The 22,107-nt window shown below is 44.0% G+C and overlaps 2 protein-coding genes across 11 annotated transcripts; one reads left to right on the top strand and one right to left on the bottom strand.

Annotated features, from left to right (window-relative positions):
- Nucleotides 1-574: 574 nt before the first annotated feature.
- On the bottom strand, nucleotides 575-10,603 carry LOC140106071 (oocyte zinc finger protein XlCOF7.1-like). 7 transcript variants are annotated; one of them, XM_072130269.1, is made up of 5 exons: nucleotides 10,380-10,603; nucleotides 9,293-9,372; nucleotides 7,406-7,576; nucleotides 7,203-7,326; nucleotides 575-2,836 (listed from the first exon to the last, which is right to left on the bottom strand). In XM_072130269.1, the coding sequence occupies exons 1-5, from the start codon at nucleotides 10,579-10,581 to the stop codon at nucleotides 1,632-1,634; spliced, it is 1,782 nt and encodes a 593-aa protein (XP_071986370.1). In that variant the 5' UTR covers nucleotides 10,582-10,603; the 3' UTR covers nucleotides 575-1,631. The 7 variants fall into 7 exon arrangements, with proteins under 7 accessions (XP_071986370.1, XP_071986371.1, XP_071986376.1 ...); XM_072130270.1 differs by having other exon boundaries at nucleotides 9,293-9,447; nucleotides 10,380-10,487; XM_072130275.1 differs by having other exon boundaries at nucleotides 9,160-9,372; nucleotides 10,380-10,435.
- Nucleotides 10,538-21,496, top strand: LOC140106122 (gastrula zinc finger protein XlCGF66.1-like). Of its 4 annotated transcripts, none has more exons than XM_072130371.1 (8): nucleotides 10,538-10,641; nucleotides 10,783-10,912; nucleotides 11,954-12,113; nucleotides 13,827-13,976; nucleotides 17,835-17,958; nucleotides 18,036-18,151; nucleotides 19,775-19,874; nucleotides 20,000-21,494. In XM_072130371.1, the coding sequence occupies exons 3-8, from the start codon at nucleotides 12,000-12,002 to the stop codon at nucleotides 20,608-20,610; spliced, it is 1,215 nt and encodes a 404-aa protein (XP_071986472.1). In that variant the 5' UTR covers nucleotides 10,538-10,641; nucleotides 10,783-10,912; nucleotides 11,954-11,999; the 3' UTR covers nucleotides 20,611-21,494. The 4 variants fall into 4 exon arrangements, with proteins under 4 accessions (XP_071986472.1, XP_071986471.1, XP_071986473.1 ...); XM_072130370.1 differs by having other exon boundaries at nucleotides 10,539-10,641; nucleotides 19,997-21,493; XM_072130372.1 differs by having other exon boundaries at nucleotides 10,539-10,641; nucleotides 18,057-18,151; nucleotides 19,997-21,492.
- The last annotated feature ends 611 nt before the right edge of the window (nucleotides 21,497-22,107 follow it).

Below are 22,107 nucleotides of genomic sequence, written 5' to 3'. Positions count from 1 at the left end.
AGCTTCCCCTGTGTTCATGCACATGCACTACTGTGCATGAACACAGGGGAAGCTGCCTCGCAGTTTGGATTGATTTAATTGCACCACACCCATCACGGCTCTGCCCTGGTCGAGCAATAGTTAACCTGCTGTGAATGACAGCTCTGCTACAGTCATCTGGGGCAGAAGCTTTTATCCCTTGTGCGAGAAACTCTGCTGTATTTCTGGTATTCCAGTCTTGGCTCCTGTTCAGACAGTTCTGCTTTCATGTACTGGTTCTTGGTAGCTCTCTGTTGTGACCTAGCTAGCTGACTATTCTTCTTTGTTTGTGTTGGTCTTGTTACGTATCTACACTTTGGTGTGGGGAGGGACTGTCGCCAAGTAACGGGCTACAATGTAGGGCAGCTTGTGTGAGCAGACAGGGCCCATTGGGGTTCTTTCCTACTTGCCTTCCCTGAACCTTGTCCCTTTATTACATAAGCCTCATGATTTCCAGTTTAGGCACCATGTAGGTATGCCATCTTTATTTTATACTTCCCCCAAGTATTCTAGTTTGCATATTTAAAAAAATAAAGGTCAAAATAAGAAAAGGAAATTGTATATATACCCAGAAAAGCGCTTTAATAAAACCTGGCAGAGCAACATAACCAGTGAAACGTTATATATCCCAGTGTTACATACAAGATCTTTTTTTCTGCAGATCCTATTACACCTGGGTTGCAAAGATGTATTTGTGCCTTCTCTCAGTATTTTCATTACAATATAATTGTGTGTTTTACATTACCTAGCTTCCCATGCTGAGTCCCAGGCTTTGCTTTGGATGCATTTAAAAAAAGAAATAGATGTTTTTGTCTGTGTTGCTCGATCTCTCCTCAGCTCTCAGCCCCCACCTTTGTGCTCCTTCACTCACCCAGGGTCAAAGCTCACAGCTGCCATCAGTGGGAGAGAGAAGAAAGGTGGAGGCTAAAAGCTAAGTGAGTGAGCAGCACAGACAAGTCACTTTTTTTTTTTTTTAATGCATCCAAAACAAATCTAACCCTGGGGCTCAGCACAGGATTGTGTCAGGAAGCCATGTAAGTTAAAACATACTATTAGGCTGCATTCACATGATCATATGGGGGATGTATATACAGCCGCAAGCTTGCATCCGTACATACGTCCCCCATAGAAGGCAATGGGCACACGGAGCGGTGCACAATGGATCGCTATGGGGTGGGGTCACTTCCGTATCCGTGCGTGCATACGTCAGTGTGCATGTAGCCTAATATTGTAATGCAAATACTGAGAGAAGGCACAAAGACATACTTGCAATGCAGCTGTAATGGACTTCTGCAACCTGTCTTTAGTGAAAATGAGGTCCCTGATGACGGGTTCCCTTTCAGTTAAAGTGTTAGTCCAGACATCATTTTCATAATTTTGGGCTGTCATGGGATTATCAATAAAGCTTCACTGCAGACAACTGGCATAACTCTTATGACCTCTGCAGCCTGGGGTCAAAGTTCAGTAAATTACCAGCATCCAGAGAGTTTCATCAGAGTAGACAGGGAGGTACGTCTGTAACTAAGGGTTGTCTGTAAGTTATGTGTCCTTAAGCAGGGGAATGTTTGTATATATTAATATATGTAAAGTTTTATGATATGGATATATTCTCTTCAGTACATGGAAACATGATCTTTTTTACCCCTCTTTAGGTGCAGAACAGAATTGGAGTTTGTCCTGGTTTCAATGAATGAGCTTTGTTTGTTGTGAATTCTCTGATGTATAAGAAGCTGGGACTTGCTCATAAAGCGCTTCCCACACTCAGAACAAGTATACGGCTTCTCTCCTGTGTGGACCCTCTTATGGACTAAAAGATTTGATTTGAGAGCAAAGGCCCTGCCACATTCTAAGCAGGGATACGGCCTCTCCCCCGTGTGGATCCGATGATGCCGAAGAAGATCGGAATTCCGCTTGAAACACTTTCCACACTGCGCGCACGAATAAGGCCGATCCACCGTGTGAATTTTCTGATGCCGGATAAGATCCGACCTCGTGATGAAACACTTTCCACATTCCGGACAAGAAAATGGCTTTTCTCCCGTGTGAATTTTCTGATGTTTGACGAGATGGGAATTGCTTGTAAAACTTTTACCGCACTGCGTGCAACAAAACGTCTTTTCTCCTTCGTGAACTCTTCCGTGGCTTACGAGATTTCGTTTTAGAGAGAAGGCTTTCCCGCAGATAAAGCACATGTAGGGTTTGTCTCCCGTAGGGTGGATCCTCTGATGCGAAACATATTCTGAAAGGCATTTACAATATTTCCCGCATGTTGTGCACAAAATCGGTTTCTCTTTACGATTTTCCGTGTTCAGATTTGACGGATGTTCGGCACAAGCACTTGCGGGCGTTCGCTTGTCACCAATGTCTTGATACAAGCCCAGCTCTTCCTTATTATGTATAGAGGAGCGATATTCTGCAGGACTAAGTCTGTCCAGGATTGTGCCATTCCCTCCCTCCCAAGAGGAAGATTCCTTCTTAATATAAGAACTATACGGTGTTGAGTTTATGACTGGACACGTAGAAGGGTTTGCAATATCTTTGAGCAGTGGCGTCTTCGTAAAACGTGTTGAATGTTTTTTCTGGGTTTCAGTATCTAAGATACTTCCTTTCTGTAGAGAGATCTTAATAGGAGACGATGAATCTTGTGTAGGAAGTTTGGATGTATAAGAATCGGCGAGGTTCAGTTTTCCTCCATCACACGAGAGAGGGTCTACATCAGTGTTAATAACTGGACAGTGCCGTGTAGGACGGGTATACATTCCCATTTCTGATGACAATTTCTCTGTCCTTCCAGGTCTGGTCAAGTTTTCAGTGAATGCTGTTGGGAGAAATAAAAGAGGAAATTAGGTCATTATATAGCAATGGTGCTGCAGCGATCTAGACTTACCATGTAAGGGTTTATATGTTGGTAATGTGTTTGTCCATTGAATGTATAAAATGGTTTTGTTTTAGATCAATGTTTTTAACAATGTTTTTGCCTCTAGATGCTGAGATACCCAATCACATTTTCATTAAGGATATCAATGTACAGGCAGTCCCCGGGTTACGTACAAGATTGGTTCCATTGTTCTTTTTTCCTTTTAGTCTGCTAAGTTCCATTAACTTTAATAAAACAGAACATAGATACAGTAATAATAATAAGAGAGAAAACTAACAACTTTGGGGATCCATTTCTAACTACGCATTAGAGACTGTGACAAAGTAGGATAAATGGATGGACCCATTCCAGATAACCCAAATTTAGCTGAACATTAATAAAGATCTACCTAATGTACGACTAAGTGATCAACTCAGTTGTAATGTTCAAAATATATGTCCATTGTTCACTAAGCAATCAAGTATGTTGTTAGGTTGCAACACAAATTACTGTATGTAACCTTATTGTTTTGTTAAAATAAATAAAAAAATACTTAAAAAAAAAAAAAAAGATTGGTTCCATTGGTTTGTACTTAAGTTGAATTTGTATGTAAGCCAAAACTGTATACTTTATAATTGTAGGTCCAGACAAAATTCTTTTTTGCCCCAAGTGACAATTGGAGTTTCAAATTTTTTTTGCTGTAATGGGACCAAGGATTATCAATAAAGCTTCATTACAGACACCTTACAGCTGATCATTGCAGTCTGGGACTATAGTAACATCCAGAGAGGTCACAGGGGGCAGAGGGGTCCGTATTTAACTAGGGGTCATCTGTAAGTCGGGTGTCCTTAAGTAGGGGACCGCCTGTACTTTTCTCCATTTTTCTCCAGACATAATACTTGGAACTGAGTTAAAAAAAAATCTTAGTTTAAATAACTGGTGGGGGGGGGGGGGGGGGGGGGGTTATCCCATTGTTCAACTTCAGTTGGTGATCAAGTATCATTGGTGATAGGGAAACCGCTTTTTGGGTCTTTTTTACCAGATCTGGGCCTCTATGAGCAGTTCTCTCCTCCTGGTTGCTTGGTTTTTGCTCTGCTGCAATGTCAGCTGTGAGATCTTATCTAGGAAGGGAGGAGGATCTTTTCAAATTATGTCCAAACAATGACATTTACCAGGGGGAAGGGGGGTACCAATATAAGCTGTAGAGACATCTCAAAGATGATCAAGAGAAATAGGGAGCTACGTAAGAGAATTCAAAAGCATGTTTCGACCATCAACAATGCGACACAAGATGCCTCAAATGGGAAGCAATTATCTACAGTAGCAAAACATTTCCTCCAAGCCCATCGGGGAAACCCAATGGGCTTACGAGTGGTGGGTCTGGACAAATTTCAACAGACTATACGTGGTGGTGATGTCACGCCAGCACTTCTGCGTTTAGAGGCAAAATGGATTTTTGATCTGACATCCTTGGCTCCGGATGGGATAAATGAGGACATGCTGTTCTCGGGTTTCTATAAGAAATAAAGGAATTGAATACACTCATCTACCATGCTCCAAGGAGGTATGATACTTCTGGTTTTTCAGGTTCTATTTTCTGTGCACCACTTCTTCACGTTTGGTCATCTTCTTTTTTGTTTGGTTTTTGACCCTTACTAGGTTTGGCACATTCTTGCACATTTGCTCACGGACCTTCCATCTGGCACTGCTCCTACTAACACCAGTTGTTCCTGGTGGCACTCGTTCACTCATGTACACATTATTATGCTACACCCGACCCTGGGTTTGTTCACTTTCACCCCTCACGTCTCCTCTCTCTTTTCTTCATGTACTTCACTTTCCCAATCCCCTCTTTCCACACTTACCTCCATCACTCCACCTTAATTTACTCACGACCTTCACATTCATCACCAGTCGTACACTCTATTCACGGGCCACTCCGGCTTTTCCCTTTTTTCCCTTTTTCTTTACTCTTCTCTGTTTCCATTCCTTTTGGCTAGGTACTCTGCCATCAAATATTATTACTCAATACATCTCTTATTTATTTATTTCCATCCGCTTTTTTCCTCCAACTTTAGGCCATCGTCATAGAGTCCAATCATCTCCCTTTCCATTCATTACCTATATGTTTCCTCGCCTGTCAGTCTACCCACCTTGTCCTTCCTGACGTACAGGGGCAAAAGAAGCAAGAATTTTTGACCACTTGATAAATTTACTAATAGGAATAGGTGTCCGTTTATCCTGTCATCATGTGTATATATATGCGCTTCCAAGTGTATGTGTGTCACGGGTGTCTGTGCATGGGCCCATGCGTGTGAGTGCAGGGTATGAATGAACATGTTTGCTTATGTATTGTATTATATCTATGCATTATCGTTATCTAGTTATTTAGATATTTATTTATTTATTGATATTTCCCATTATATAATATTCATATCTATGCCAGGTTTTATACTTACTTACTATTATTGTTATTTAGCTATTCAGATATGTATTCATTCATTTATTGTAGTTCCTCACTATATAACATTACCATTATGAATTATACTATGCACTTTAGTTTCTGGACATCTGTCCAGCTGTACTATTGCACTGACACTTTGATTGTATATCCATTAGCGTTTATACTGCAGACGTTCACATCATATTTTATTTCACTTTATCTCATTTTCTGTCTTGATCGATACAAATACACATACTTCTATTATTATTACCTTTTGGCTGGCGATATTGATGGATCGGGTATCTCTTACACTTTTTGCACACGCACGCGCGAGCACATACGTCACCGGAAGTGACGTCACTCGATCATGTGACTCGCCCTCGGCTTGCCGGCACGGACGCCGCCATGACACCAGGGCTACACACCGGCAGCGCCTTTCTCATTACAAACAGGTACTTATACACGGACACTACACCTTTTGGGCACCCCTGAGGAAGCCGCCCTTTGCGGCGATACGCGTGGGGTACTTTTCGGACTCCCTCTGGACCGTCACTTATCGGGTAATTATTTGCTTCCCAGACTTTTATGCAGCAGTTTGCCAGTTATCCTCCACCTTCATTTGATAGCCCTTGTCTGTTTCACTGCTGTTTATTATGTGCATTTTGTCTGCTGCTACTGGGGCACACCAGTTATTTCTCCATTTTAGGGCAGGTCCTAGAGGGGTCCTTTGTAGGTTGTAAGCCATTATTGCATGACTGCACCTACTATGTCTTCACCACGAAAGCACTTGTCCTGCTTTTCGTGTTTTTAATTGTTTTTATCGTTTGTCCAATTGAGTTTCCTATGTCTGTACTTATAAATAAAGGATTTATTTTTTCTTAGCTACTTGACACATGGCTCTGTTTTCAGTATCCACATTTATTATTTTTTCATGTGTGTAGCACCACTCGATGTGGTTATTTTGTTTGGATTTGATTCCGTTCTGGTTAAATCAAGAGAAATAGGGAGTCAGTGAAATACATTTCCAGGTCTAAAATCTTATTTCAATGGGAAAGTTTAGAATTCACTTTTTGATACATTTTTGAAATTCTGCTTTTAATTTAATAATAAGGTATAAATGTAATTCTAGGGTCTTTGGCTGTGTCTGACATCCAGAGATCTGGTCTTGCTCCTGCAATTGGCACGGGAGCAGAAGAAACTGCAGCAATGTCGAAAGGCTCAAGTCCTGTCCCTGCTAACGTCTTTTGTCAGTGGGTTGTAGGGATCGAGTTAAAAGGCTTGGCCGCTCTTCAACATAAGTTGCCCATGTGTCTTTACTGACTTGATAATAATCCCTGTATTGTTCATCAAGTGGTTCAGCAGTACTGCTACTTACTTTAGTGCTGTCTGCAAACTCTCCGTGGATCTTTGTTACATGTATGAGCTCTGATGAATAAGAGGAGCTGTAACAGGAAAGTTATGACTCATCCTGTTTTTCCCTGACCTCCTTTGTCAGTGAGACAGACACGCAGTGGGTGACAACATTAGAATGGACTGAAGGAGTGAGAAACAGGAAGTTGTGTGTGTGTATACAGAGGGCAGCATGAGGAGAACAGGGGAAGGCTAAAGCCCACAAAGGAGGCAATAACACAGGTACATATACAAGCAGACAAATGTCTAATGAAACAGATTTATTGAAAATTGGTCAACCCCTTTAAGTATTCCAGGTAGTGCAACTCTTTATGTGCTAGTTAGGTTTATTCTACTTTACCTTAATATATATATCTGAACCAGTTACGTATACCGCGATGCTCTATGATAAATAATGTCTACATAATGACCACAAGATAAGTCATTTCACCACAGCAACTTCAGAACCAGGACAAATACAGAACATCTTCTTACCAAATGATGTGAGGGGCGGGTGGTCCTCCATCATGAGGTCCTTGTAGAGGTCCTTGTGCTCTTCTATGTAGTCCCACTCCTCCATGGAGAAATAGATGGAGACATCCTGACACCTTATAGGGACCTGACACCCACAATGACACAGTCATCACCCAGACACATCACCCCTTGTATAATGTCCCAGCATCCCCTGCAGTGCTCACCTCTCCGCTCAGCAGCTCCAGGATCTGGTTAGTGGATTTTAGAGCCATCTGCTTCTGCACCGAATAAGGTAAAGGCAACGTGTCCGGGCTCTGAATGTCCTTCATTGCTGATTTTGAGTCTTGCTTGTTGGCTGTTACAATGTGGCCAGAATTTTTCAAAGGTCCATAATCCTGAGTAATAAGAAAACATTGATGTTAAATACTTTTAATATAATATTTTTTCAAAATTTTATCTTTTACTCATTTGAGGTACATTTTTTTAAAAGTGTGTGAGGGTATATGTGGTGGCCACATGAATGAAACCTAATTCTCAACATCAGTGTAACGGCAAAGACAATGGCAATAACAATACAAGTCTGAGGAATTTAGAAAACAGTATACTGTTCAACTTTCAACAAAAGAAAATATGGATTGATGGATACCTCAGTGTGCAGGACACTAAGACCTGATATTTAGTCCCCACTGTGAAGTGTGTTCCTGAGTGTGTGTGTATAGCAGTGCTGGGTGTGTTCCTGTGTGTATATAGCAGTGATGAGTGTGTGTCTGTATGTATGGCAGTGATGTGTGTGTATAGCAGTGCTGGGTGTGTTCCTGTGTGTATATAGCAGTGATGAGTGTGTGCCTGTATGTATAGCAGTGCTGGGTGTGTTCCTGTGTGTGAATAGCAATGCTGGGTGTGTTCCTGTGTGTATATAGCAGTGATGAGTGTGTTCCTGTGTGTATATAGCAGTGATGAGTGTGTTCCTGTGTGTGAATAGCAATGCTGGGTGTGTTCCTGAGTAAGTATAGCAGTGCAGAGTGTGTTCCTGTGTGGGTGTCTAACAGTGCTGGATGTGTTTCTGTGTGTGCACACCACATAGCTGAGTCTGTTGCTTTGTGTGTGTGTGTGTGTGTGTGTGTGTGTGTATAGAAGTGATGAGTGTGTTCCTGTGTGTGAATAGCAATGCTGGGTGTGTTACTGTGTGTGTGTATAGAAGTGATGAGTGTGTTCCTGTGTGTGAATAGCAATGCTGGGTGTGTTCCTGAGTAATTATAGCAGTGCTTAGTGGGTGGGTGTGTGGGTGTTTAACAGTGTTGGATGTGTTTCTGTGTGTGCACCACATAGCTGAGTCTGTTGCTTTGTGTGTGTGTGTGTGTGTATAGAAGTGAGTGTGTTCCTATGTGCGTGTATAGCAGTGAAGAGTGTGTTTCTGTGTGTGTATAGCAGTGATGAGTGTGTGCCTGTATGTATAGCAGTGATGTGTGTGTATAGCAGTGCTGAGTGTGTTCCTGTGTGGGTGTTTAACAGTGCTGGATGTGTTTCTGTGTGTGCACCACATAGCTGAGTGTGTTCCTGTGTGTATAGCAGTGATGAGTGTGTTCCTGTGTGCATGTATAGCAGTGAGAGTGTGTTCCTGTGTGTGTATAGCAGTGATGAGTGTCTTCCTGTGTGCATGTATAGCAGTGAGAGTGTGTTCCTGTGTGTGTATAGCAGTGATGAGTGTGTGCCTGTATGTATAGCAGTGATGTGTGTGTATAGCAGTGATGAGTGTCTTCCTGTGTGCATGTATAGCAGTGCTGCATACACATGGATGAGTATGTGTGTGTAGAGTGTGAGTGAATGTATGTAGAAGAGCTGTGTGTATGAATGAATGGATGTAGCAAAGATTATTGTGTGTATGAATGCAGCAGAGCTGTGTGTGCTGTGGTTGTGTGTGGCTGATAGGGAAATACAAATTGGTGCAAAATATTTTTTTTTCTATTTAAATCTGCACCTTATAGTCTGAAGAATATGGTACAACACCTTCAGGTCATTTTGATGGAATGGATTCTCCACATCTATGGGGTAATAGCTTGGCCAGGAAACAAGCTCCAAGTGCTGCAGCGGAGGTAGCTAGCCCTTCTCACCTCTCCTGTCAGCACATAGATGATCTCCAAGGTGAGATTCACGATTCTGGTAGTCACATGGTTCCAGCCCTTTTCCATTTCTGAAAGTCAGTGAAGAAAATCTTAATTTTCCCCTTGGTGACCGGTTTTGCATTAAAAGGGCCCAATAGTTGAATCTAAAAATATAAACAGAATATTATATAGATAAATATTGTACCAAATATTATTATTTTACATGATGATTTGATCAGGGATTCTCGGTCCTCATCTTCTTCCACGATGGGCTCCATATTGGCCTTTTTGCCATAAAACTCAACTTTGAAGTGAGATGTAAATCGGTTGTATAAAGTCAAAGTAGGAGGAGAGTTTCACATTGAAGTCAAGATGGAAAGCTCCGAACGGCTCCGGCTCTGTGATTGACATCATGCATCGGACTTCAGGAGATCTGGTTATTGATGTCTCTGGATGTAGGACCATCAATTACAGTGACGGGGCTTCCTGGGGAAGAGAGAGCTTGACTTCAGTGCTAAACTCCCCACCCCCTTGACTTTATACAACCACTGATGCCTCCTCCTGTGTGATTGATATCATGCATCGGACTTCAGGAGATCTGGTTAGTGATATCTCTGGACTTAGGACCATCAAATACAGTGAAGGGGCTTTCTGAGGAAGAGAGAGCTTGACTTCAGTGCTAAACTCTCGGCCTCCTTGACTTTATACATCCAAATTACATCTCACTTCAAAGTAGATTTTTCCTATGATTTCACCACAGCAGCCCATGATAGAAAAATGATCTGGAAGGTGTTCGGCTGCTGGACAATATACTGGTAGCGGTTTATTAGGTAAATTTCTGATGACATGTTCCCTTTAAAACAAGTCAACTTTATGAACTTTATGATGAGAGATCCCTGCATGATACAGACAGAGGATACCTTCTCCCTCTCTCAGTCCTCGGGGATGTCAGGCTCCTATCCTCGGTACATGTGAGCACCGAGCTCGCATATCAGGACAAGACAACAATGGTAGATCACCCACAATTCCCTGCAGTTGTCCGGAGGATATCAGTGTGTGACACCAATGCTATAACGGACACAGCGGCCGCCGTTACCTCGTATGACAGCAGAGACATCAACAGAACCGCCTCTTTCTCTCAGCATGCTTCCGAACCGGAAGTTTACGTCTCCATACAAATCACTTCCTGGTTGCGCGTTCCACGTTGCGTTCCACTTGACGCACGACCCTCTCCCTCCGCTTCCGGAGTCTCTTTGCCAGCTTGACTTCCGCTCTTGCGCATCAGCTGCCGATGTCATAGAGAAAGCTGCATACAGCTCAGCAGCGCCCCTTGTGGTGCTTTATCAGCAGGATAAAGGGTAAAGTCATAGGATATATAGATATGTCCTTAGATTTTGCAAATTATGTGATACTGGAAATTCTCCTTTAATTTTAGCCTTATAAGCAGTAGCTTTATTATAGGGGTTACATTTTATGGAAAGGTATTCTCCCTTTTTCAGGTACTCTACATGTCAAGATGTGACACGCATGTTGTGGTTCCCATGTGCTGGACGCCTCCTGATGTTCTCCGAGACACCTGCTGAGGCTGTCCTCACAGGAACCGCCACAGCGAGGCCCAGTAAGATCCAGGTAACTGGACTGCCAGGGACTTTTAAGGCCACGGTCACACGTTCCGCTAGGCGTCCGTTCATAACACGACTCTAGCGCACAGGGGGCGGTCCTCGTCCCCAACGCACGGGCGTTTCCAGAGAGCCGCATATGCGTACGGGCCGAGGACCGCCCCCTGTGACCGCGGCCTAAGAAGTTAGGTCAATTTGTAATAATGGAATGCTCTTTGACCTGGTTCACACAGTCTACACTTAAAATGCATTTTAAATGCAAGGGGGAGGAGCTACTCCTGAGTGCATGATCGTGTAACACGTAAACCCATTCCATCTGCAGCAACATCCACATGTTTTGTATGAAAAAAATGGAAAACACGTGGAGCTTGTTCCACATATGTTAAGGCATAAAATGCATATCCTCCCCCCTGCACAATGTGAACCAGGACTTAGGGTGATGGCACACGTGGCGTTTTGAACACGTTTTTGGCCCGTTTTTAAGTAGTCCGTCAAAAAACGCATCCGTTTTTGACAGGTTTGAGCAATTATCTTAATTCAAACTGGTCAAAAACAGATGCGTTTTTTGACAGACTGCCTAAAAAACGGGCCAAAAACGTGTTCAAAACGCCACATCTGCCATCACCCTTAGGGTGCAGTCACCGTTAACACTGCACAAATGCAGAGCTAGGGTACGAGTGTGGGCCTTTGCCCGATCGCATATGTGTTTCTATGGAAACATATGCAATTGGTAATCAGAACCTAGTGACTTGTATTTAAACAAAGACCCATGGTTCTAACTGCTGTAAAACCCAGGATATGAACATTAAAATTAATGTTACATTGCGTTTTAGTAGATGCAGTGGTAATGTAACCTCAGCATGGGATCCAGGCTGAAGCGTTTGGAATGGGTCAAGAAAACGGGACGCATCATGTGAACACGCCCTGAGAAAGCATATTAGAAATGTGTAGCGTGTACACTGTATTTTACCATTGTCTTCTATGTTTGAGACCCATCACTAACCTCTATCTGCTCTTTTGTTATTTTTATGAAGTTTTTTATTTCCACCAGAGACTGGCCGGTGTCCAGCCGTTCCCAGGCAGTTGTCTTCCTGTGTATGACAATGGCACTTTTCTTGAGCAACCTCCAGGAGATGGATAAAGAAAGGAATAAGATGGCTGAGAAGATATTAAATCTATCACTGGAGATCATCTACCTGGTGACTGGAGAGGTGAAAGATTGTCTAAAAATTGAAGAGAAACCCTCCACAGTTTTATTGATCTACTCTGTTACTAAAGATCCAGTCATGGAGGGGGAGGGAGCTCCAGCGTAAGTCAATCTACCCCGCCTTCTGACACTTCTAGCCCGGCCCACCTCAGAGTTCAGAGATGTTGGCTGTGTGTGACTTCGCTGAATAGAAAACTTGCTTCCTCATTCCCCTTCTGTCAAGAATTCTCTTCAGCGAGTCACACAGCCAACATCTCTCTCAACTCTCTCGTTCCTGAGGTGGGCCTGGTTAGCAGTGTCAGGAGACTGGGAACTGTTTAGATACTCCTGTATTGATGTATATGACATTTTTACACAGGTGCATTGTAACGAATCTCCAGAAGCCATACAGCCTCTTTCTTCCAAAGACCCGAGACTGTTGTGGCAACTGATTGCTGCTCCCCGATGACGTCACAGGGAGCAGCAATCTCAACAAGGATGTGACCCATGTGCCGCTGTCTTTTAAATGCCACCGGAGGCTCTGCGATTAAGGTGATAATACTCCTGATCGGTGCTAGTACCACTAGTATTAGTGGTGGGTGTTTGCTGCAATATGCAGAAAACCACTCCTCTGTATGACGAGGGCTCATCCCGTGAGCCGTCTTCATACACCTTTAGTAGCTTTGCATCGTACACGTGTGAAGAAGTTAATAATGTGGAACATCCTTCTTCGGGCGGTGACACACGTGGCGTTTTTAGGCCGTCTTTAGATGTGCGTTTTCAGATTGTAAAAAACGCATGCGTTTTTGACAGGTTTGACCAATTATCTTAATTCAAATTGGTCAAAAATGCATGGGATTTTTACGAGCTGAAAACGCACGACTAAAAACGGCCTAAAAACGTCATGTGTGTCACCACCCTTTAAGTAGTTTTCCTTTAATTTGGCTCACCTGGGAATGTGGTGTACACATACCCACCCCCACTCCTCTTCATCCTGACCCCGGTGGTATTCTTCTTTAATGTTGATACGCAAAGATCGCCTAGAAAAAAAGACTTCTAATTACCAGGCCAAAGTGCAGGGAGAAGATGTCTGGCGCTCCATACTGCTATTTATGCACGCCCTGCTAATTATGCACGCGAGAGCCGTGTATTCCCTTCCCTGTCTCCGCACGGGAGAGGTGGGTGCGGGGGCGTGCATAATTAATAGACGGTGCATCGGACATCTTGTCCACCTGCTAGGTGCTGCTAATAAGAAGTCCCGGCATGTAAACAATACAGAAGAGCCTTATCTTTTATGCAAATCATCGACCAAGTAGCCGCGGGAGATGATTTGCCTTACTAAAGGATACGTTGTTCTTAGGTTCTTCTAAGCTCTTAGATAAGCAATGGCTACTCCACACCCTTATAGCTGTGGCCTATCCCGCTTATAAGCGTGTCCCCGCTGCGCTCCTATCTTCATTTCAGCACTCTTAATGTGAAGCCGGAGTTCTGCACGTGTCTGCACAGTTGTTTAAAGGCAATCTGTCCGCAGTGTTGGCTAGCAGCCTTGGAGAGCCATGTAACTCACTTCTCCTATTTCACTTGATCAGAAAGGAGGAAAGGGAAGGTTTGAGGCCACTAGCAGCATTTTAGTTTATCATCTTGGCTCTCACAGACAGTGATCTGCCTTTCTGATTATATACATGTCGCATTTAAAACAAGTGAATAGTGATTTAGGCGCTGCTTGACTTACATACAGGATTACACAGTAATAAAGAAGATGCCTGGTGAGAGTGTGGAGAGGACTTACATCCCCATCACAATGCCTCACCCAGTGCTACATGATGGCAGCAGTAAACAGAAGATCCTCGACGTGACCAACAAAATCCTGGAGATGCTGAGCGGAGAGGTAAGCGCTGCTGGGAATGCTGTGAGCAGAGATGTAGCTAGGGGTTCAGCGTAGGGGGGCAAGAACCACCAAGTAGGCCCCCAACCCTAGAATACCAATGCTTTGTATTTATATACAGGAGTAATAGTGCTGTGCCCATATATGCTGGATATGAGTAGTAGTACTGTGCCCATATATGCTGGATATGAGTAGTAGTACTGTGCCCATATATGCTGGATATGAGTAGTAGTACTGTGCCCATATCTGCTGGATATGAGTAGTAGTACTGTGCCCATATACGCTGGATATGAGTAATAGTGCTGTGCCTATATATGCTGGATATGAGTAATAGTGCTGTGCCCATATATGCTGGATATGAGTAGTAGTACTGTGCCCATATACGCTGGATATGAGTAATATTGCTGTGCCCATATATGCTGGATATGAGTAATAGTGCTGTGCCCATATATGCTGGATATGAGTAGTAGTACTGTGCCCATATATGCTGGATATGAGTAGTAGTACTGTGCCCATATATGCTGGATATGAGTAGTAGTACTGTGCCCATATATGCTGGATATGAGTAATAGTGCTGTGCCCATATATGCTGGATATGAGTAGTAGTACTGTGCCCATATATGCTGGATATGAGTAGTAGTACTGTGCCCATATATGCTGGATAGAGTAGTAGTACTGTGCCCATATATGCTGGATAGAGTAGTAGTACTGTGCCCATATATGCTGGATATGAGTAGTAGTACTGTGCCCATATATGCTGGATATGAGTAGTAGTACTGTGCCCATATATGCTGGATATGAGTAGTAGTACTGTGCCCATATCTGCTGGATATGAGTAGTAGTACTGTGCCCATATATGCTGGATATGAGTAATAGTGCTGTGCCCATATATGCTGGATATGAGTAGTAGTACTGTGCCCATATATGCTGGATATGAGTAGTAGTACTGTGCCCATATATGCTGGATATGAGTAGTAGTACTGTGCCCATATATGCTGGATATGAGTAGTAGTACTGTGCCCATATATGCTGGATATGAGTAGTAGTACTGTGCCCATATATGCTGGATATGAGTAATAGTGCTGTGCCCATATATGCTGGATATGAGTAGTAGTACTGTGCCCATATATGCTGGATATGAGTAGTAGTACTGTGCCCATATATGCTGGATATGAGTAATAGTGCTGTGCCCATATATGCTGGATATGAGTAGTAGTACTGTGCCCATATATGCTGGATATGAGTAGTAGTACTGTGCCCATATATGCTGGATAGAGTAGTAGTACTGTGCCCATATATGCTGGATAGAGTAGTAGTACTGTGCCCATATATGCTGGATATGAGTAGTAGTACTGTGCCCATATATGCTGGATATGAGTAGTAGTACTGTGCCCATATATGCTGGATATGAGTAGTAGTACTGTGCCCATATCTGCTGGATATGAGTAGTAGTACTGTGCCCATATATGCTGGATATGAGTAATAGTGCTGTGCCCATATATGCTGGATATGAGTAGTAGTACTGTGCCCATATATGCTGGATATGAGTAGTAGTACTGTGCCCATATATGCTGGATATAAGTAGTAGTACTGTGCCCATATATGCTGGATATGAGTAGTAGTACTGTGCCCATATATGCTGGATATGAGTAGTAGTACTGTGCCCATATATGCTGGATATGAGTAGTAGTACTGTGCCCATATACGCTGGATATGAGTAATATTGCTGTGCCCATATATGCTGGATATGAGTAATAGTGCTGTGCCCATATATGCTGGATATGAGTAGTAGTACTGTGCCCATATATGCTGGATATGAGTAGTAGTACTGTGCCCATATATGCTGGATATGAGTAGTAGTACTGTGCCCATATATGCTGGATATGAGTAATAGTGCTGTGCCCATATATGCTGGATATGAGTAGTAGTACTGTGCCCATATCTGCTGGATATGAGTAGTAGTACTGTGCCCGTATCTGCTGGATATGAGTAGTAGTACTGTGCCCGTATCTGCTGGATAGAGTAGTAGTACTGTGTCCGTATCTGCTGGATAGAGTAGTAGTGCTGTGCCCATATCTGCTGGATAGAGTAGTAGTGCTGTGCCCATATCTGCTGGATAGAGTAGTAGTACTGTGCCCGTATCAGCTGGATAGAGTAGTAGTACTGTGCCCATATCTGCTGGATAGAGTAGTAGTACTGTGCCCATATATGCTGGATATGAGTAGTAGTACTGTGCCCATATATGCTGGATATGAGTAATAGTGCTGTCCCCATATATGCTGGATATGAGTAATAGTGCTGTGCCCATATATGCTGGATATGAGTAGTAGTACTGTGCCCATATATGCTGGATATGAGTAGTAGTACTGTGCCCATATTTGCTGGATATAAGTAATAGTGCTGTGCCCATATATGCTGGATATAAGTAATAGTGCTGTGCCCATATATGCTGGATATAAGTAGTAGTACTGTGCCCATATATGCTGGATATGAGTAGTAGTACTGTGCCCATATACGCTGGATATGAGTAGTAGTACTGTGCCCATATACGCTGGATATGAGTAGTAGTGCTGTGCCCATATATGCTGGATATGAGTAGTAGTACTGTGCCCATATCTGCTCAATATGAGTAGTAGTGCTGTGCCCATATCTGCTGGATATGAGTAGTAGTACTGTGTCCATATCTGCTGGATAGAGTAGTAGTGCTGTGCCCATATCTGCTGGATAGAGTAGTAGTGCTGTGCCCATATCTGCTGGATAGAGTAGTAGTGCTGTGCCCATATCTGCTGGATAGAGTAGTAGTGCTGTGCCCATATCTGCTGGATAGAGTAGTAGTGCTGTGCCCATATCTGCTGGATATGAGTAGTAGTACTGTGCCCGTATCTGCTGGATATGAGTAGTAGTACTGTGCCCGTATCTGCTGGATAGAGTAGTAGTACTGTGCCCGTATCTGCTGGATAGAGTAGTAGTACTGTGCCCGTATCTGCTGGATAGAGTAGTAGTACTGTGCCCATATCTGCTGGATATGAGTAGTAGTACTGTGCCCATATATGCTGGATATGAGTAGTAGTACTGTGCCCATATATGCTGGTTATGAGTAATAGTACTGTGCCCATATATGCTGGATATGAGTAGTAGTACTGTGCCCGTATCTGCTGGATAGAGTAGTAGTACTGTGCCCATATATGCTGGATAGAGTAGTAGTACTGTGCCCATATATGCTGGATAGAGTAGTAGTACTGTGCCCATATCTGCTGGATATGAGTAGTAGTGCTGTGCCCATATCTGCTGGATATGAGTAGTAGTGCTGTGCCCATATATGCTGGATATGAGTAGTAGTACTGTGCAGTGTATTTATATCTTGTTCCCACATGCACAGGATGTGATTACTAATACTGTGCTGTACCCGTATATACAGGATAGGGGTGTTAGTAATATGAAATAGTCTAATATAGGATAGGTGTAGTAGGGATGTCTTATGCCCAAAGCAGGAAAAGAGTTACAGAGACGACCTAAACAAAGAGACAGAAAACACAGAGACACACAGGAAACTCATACTTACCTTACACATATGCTCCAACTCTCCCTCGTCCTTCTGTGCTGACCAAAAAGGACCTTTGGAGGACTGTCACCGGTCCTAGAAGGACAGTAGTAATACATTTATTACCAGACAGACTAGAGCAAGTCTGTGCCTGTCACTGTATACAACTCTAGGGACACAGAGTGTAAAGCTAGGGCCCTTCACAGCTCTAGGGCCCGGAGCCACTGCCCATTTTGCTCCCCTGGTAGATACGCCTCTGGCTGGGACATTATACAAGGGGTGATGTGTCTGGGTGATGACTGTGTCATTGTGGTTGTCAGGTTCCTATAAGGTGTCAGGACGTCTCCATCCATTTCTCCATGGAGGAGTGGGACTACATAGAAGAGCACAAGGACCAGTACAAGTACCTCCTGATGGAGGACCACCCGCCCCTCACATCACTGGGTAGGAAGACCCTTTGATTTTAAAGAGAGGATTACAAAAATACATCTGTAATAATTGTGTATTATCTATTTATTCAGTCACTGGGTGTTTTATTACAGATGAGCCCCCCATGAGAAGCCCACAAGAGAGATGTCCCAGTCCTCGGTATTCCCAGGAGTGTCAAGAGGAACATCGTGATGAGCTGTGGAGTCAGGTTGATCCTATCATCTGTATGGGAATAGTATGGACATTCTCCTTTACAGCTGAAGGCCAAGGCTAAATGTTCTAGTTAAAGGGGTTGTCCGAGACTTGACAGAAAAACAAAGGTGGCCGGGAGGGGGCTGCTTAAAAAAAATAAACATGTCCTTACCTTCTGGGGCCCTCCGGGTGTCCCGCACAGGATTCGGCTTCAGGCCGGACCCAACACCCATCCGTCCCGCATATACAGTGCTGTGAATAGGGACGGGTGGGCGTTGCTGGCGGGAAGCTGAGTCCAGCGCTGCTCCGGCGGCCATGTTTGTTTACATGGCGCACGGACCGGAGCGACAGCAGTGCGGGACACCCGGAGGGCGCCGGGAGGTAAGTACATGTTTATTTTTTTTTAAGCAGCCCCATCCCGGCCACCTTTGTTTTTTTTTTTTATAAAGTCTTGGACAACCCCTTTAATAGAAAATTTGTATTGTATTATTAACTATTTATTATCTGTGAAACAACAGTTCTGGAGCATATTTTCTTTTAAAGGATATCTCCCATTAAAATCTATCATGATCAACCAGGGGCACTTACTAATAGATCCTAAAATCTACTATTGTCATTATGCTAATAATCCTGAAGGGCTCCTGGGGGAGCCCTTCCCTACTGATGCTAGGCCATTACATTGCCTCCTCCTGCTCCCTTAGTACTTTCCCCCTCCCTCCCATAGTGTAATAACCTGTGAAGCTACAGCAGGGAGGAGCTCTGGTAACACACCCATAGCCCACTGACTCATTAGCATAATTTAACAGTTGATTTTAGGACTAGGCAATGTTTCCAGCTTGTGCAGGCCAAACCCAAACGGAAACATCGGGTACGCTTAGCTCTAGTCAGACGGAGTTACACAAGACTACAACAGAGGAACAAAATTCACAGCGGGGGGTCAGCTGTATAACACAGCCGCTCATGGGCTATGTTTTTTACCATTTTTCCACCCATAAATTTTTGGATAAAATATGGCGAAACACCAGCACGTACCACAAAAGATGACACCTTACACAGCTTCATACACCAAAATATGAAAAAGTTATTGGCCCCAGTTACAGAGGGAAACGACCTTCACAAAGGGAACTGAGTATGATCAGTACTGGACCTGATCAGACCCATCAGCCCTGATTAACCCCTGCAGACCTGGTATCAGGTGACTGATGTGTCTATACAGATTGCACCAGTGTCAGCTCCTGTATTCCCTGTATATTGCTACTTCAGTGCTCTGGCTGTGCACCTTCTACCTTCTCCCCAATATTAATAATAATCCTTTATTTATATAGCGCTGAACAGAACTTGCCAAATCGATCCCTGTCCCCAATGGGGCTCACAATCTAATCAACTTACCAGTATGTTTTGGAGTGTGGGAGGAAACTGGAGGAAACCCACACAAACACGGAAAGAACATACAAACTCTTTGCAGTTGGGGACCTGGGTGGGACTTGAGGCCAGGACCCCAGCGCTGCAAGGGTGTAGTGCTAACCACTGACAGCTAGAGACCTGGTCACACTCCCACGATTAGCGGGGGAGGAGAAACTAGAGTGACGTCAGTGCTAGGACAGGATGGGGTTAAACTGTTTATCACATTAATTATTAGGGTGAAGACTTGGCTGACATTAAGCACGAGCGTGAAAAGATGGACGTAGAGGATGAGCAGCAGAGGAAAGAGGAGGAAATTCCTGCTGATTTATACACAGGTAATTGAGGGTAAGAAGGTTCTGGTCAGCAGCATCTTATGGTATTCAGTTTCTCTTGTAAAGATTATATTTTTCAGTATTTTTACGATACTTCATGTTGAGTAAAAACTCTTTATTCTCAGTAGGGGACTGCACCAGGGTCTTAAAGGAAGAAGACCATAGCATAACCCTGGATCGGAAAGAAGAGCGAATCGGGCTAGACTCCGCCCCTGGGACTCTTGTCCAAAATGTATCATCAGGCCTTCAACAGAACAAGCTCCCACGTTCTTATGATAAAGCTTTTCCTGATACATCAAGGATTTTGAAAGACACAGGTTTGAGATATTATGTGCACAAGAGACCCAAGAAGCCGTTTTCATGTGTGTACTGTGGGAAATGTTTTGTCAAGAATTCAGACCTCATGAGACATCACAGAGTCCACACGGGGGAGAAGCCCTATCCATGTTCACAATGTGGAAAGAATTTCACGCAGAAATCCAGTCTGGTTCAGCATCAGAGAATTCACACGGGGGAGAAGTCCTTCTCGTGCTCAGAATGTGGGAAGGGTTTTGTCATGAAGCCGTATCTTATTAAACATCAGCGCGTGCACACGGAAGGGCGGACGTTCACCTGCCCGGACTGCGGCAAAAACTTTACTATGAAATCTGATCTCATGAATCATCAGATCAATCACACACGGGAGAAGCTGTTTTCCTGTTTTGGATTGTGGGTGATGTCATTTCTGATCCCTCATTGAAGAACTCACACAGGGGAGAAGCCCTTCCCATGTAAATAATGTGCGTGATGTAACACAAGGGAGAAGCCCTTCCCATGTATATAATGTGGGTGATGTCACACAGGGGAGAAGCCCTTCCCATGTGTATAATGTGGATGATGTCACACAGGGGAGAAGCCCTTCCCATGTGTATAATGCGGGTGATGTCACACAGGGGAGAAGCCCTTCCCATGTATATAATGTGGGTGATGTCACACAGGGGAGAAGCCCTTCCCATGTATATAATGTGAATGATGTCACACAGGGGAGAAGCCCTTCCCATGTGTATAATGTGGGTGATGTCACACAGGGGAGAAGCCCTTCCCATGTGTATAATGTGGATGATGTCACACAGGGGAGAAGCCCTTCCCATGTGTATAATGCGGGTGATGTCACACAGGGGAGAAGCCCTTCCCATGTATATAATGTGGGTGATGTCACACAGGGGAGAAGCCCTTCCCATGTATATAATGTGGGTGATTTCACACAGGGGAGAAGCCCTTCCCATGTATATAATGTGGGTGATGTCACACAGGGGAGAAGCCCTTCCCATGTGTATAATGTGGGTGATGTCACACAAGGGAGAAGCCCTTCCCATGTGTATAATGTGGGTGATGTCACACAAGGGAGAAGCCCTTCCCATGTGTATAATGTGGGTGATGTCACACAGGGGAGAAGCCCTTCCCATGTGTATAATGTGGGTGATGTCACACAGGGGAGAAGCCCTTCCCATGTGTATAATGTGGGTGATGTCACACAGAGGAGAAGCCCTTCCCATGTGTATAATGTGGGTGATGTCACACAGGGGAGAAGCCCTTCCCATGTGTATAATGTGAATGATGTCACACAGGGGAGAAGCCCTTCCCATGTGTATAATGTGGGTGATGTCACACAGGGGAGAAGCCCTTCCCATGTGTATAATGTGGGTGATGTCACACAGGGGAGAAACCCTTCCCATGTGTATAATGCGGGTGATGTCACACAGGGGAGAAGCCCTTCCCATGTGTATAATGTGGGTGATGTCACACAGGGGAGAAGCCCTTCCCATGTGTATAATGTGGATGATGTCACACAGGGGAGAAGCCCTTCCCATGTATATAATGTGGGTGATTTCACACAGGGGAGAAGCCCTTCCCATGTGTATAATGTGGGTGATGTCACACAGGGGAGAAGCCCTTCCCATGTGTATAATGTGGGTGATGTCACACAGGGGAGAAGCCCTTCCCATGTGTATAATGCGGGTGATGTCACACAGGAGAGAAGCCCTTCCCATGTGTATAATGTGGGTGATGTCACACAGGGGAGAAGCCCTTCCCATGTGTATAATGTGGGTGATGTCACACAGGGGAGAAGCCCTTCCCATGTGTATAATGCGGGTGATGTCACACGGGGGAGAAGCCCTTCCCATGTGTATAATGTGGGTGATGTCACACGGGGGAGAAGCCCTTCCCATGTATATAATGTGGGTGATGTCACACG

The sequence above is a fragment of the Engystomops pustulosus genome, chromosome 11 (genome assembly GCF_040894005.1).
Source record: "Engystomops pustulosus chromosome 11, aEngPut4.maternal, whole genome shotgun sequence".
Classification (NCBI taxonomy): domain Eukaryota; kingdom Metazoa; phylum Chordata; class Amphibia; order Anura; family Leptodactylidae; genus Engystomops; species Engystomops pustulosus.
The sequence above is the reverse complement of the archived record's forward strand: the minus strand, read 5'-3'. Positions and strand labels throughout refer to the sequence as shown.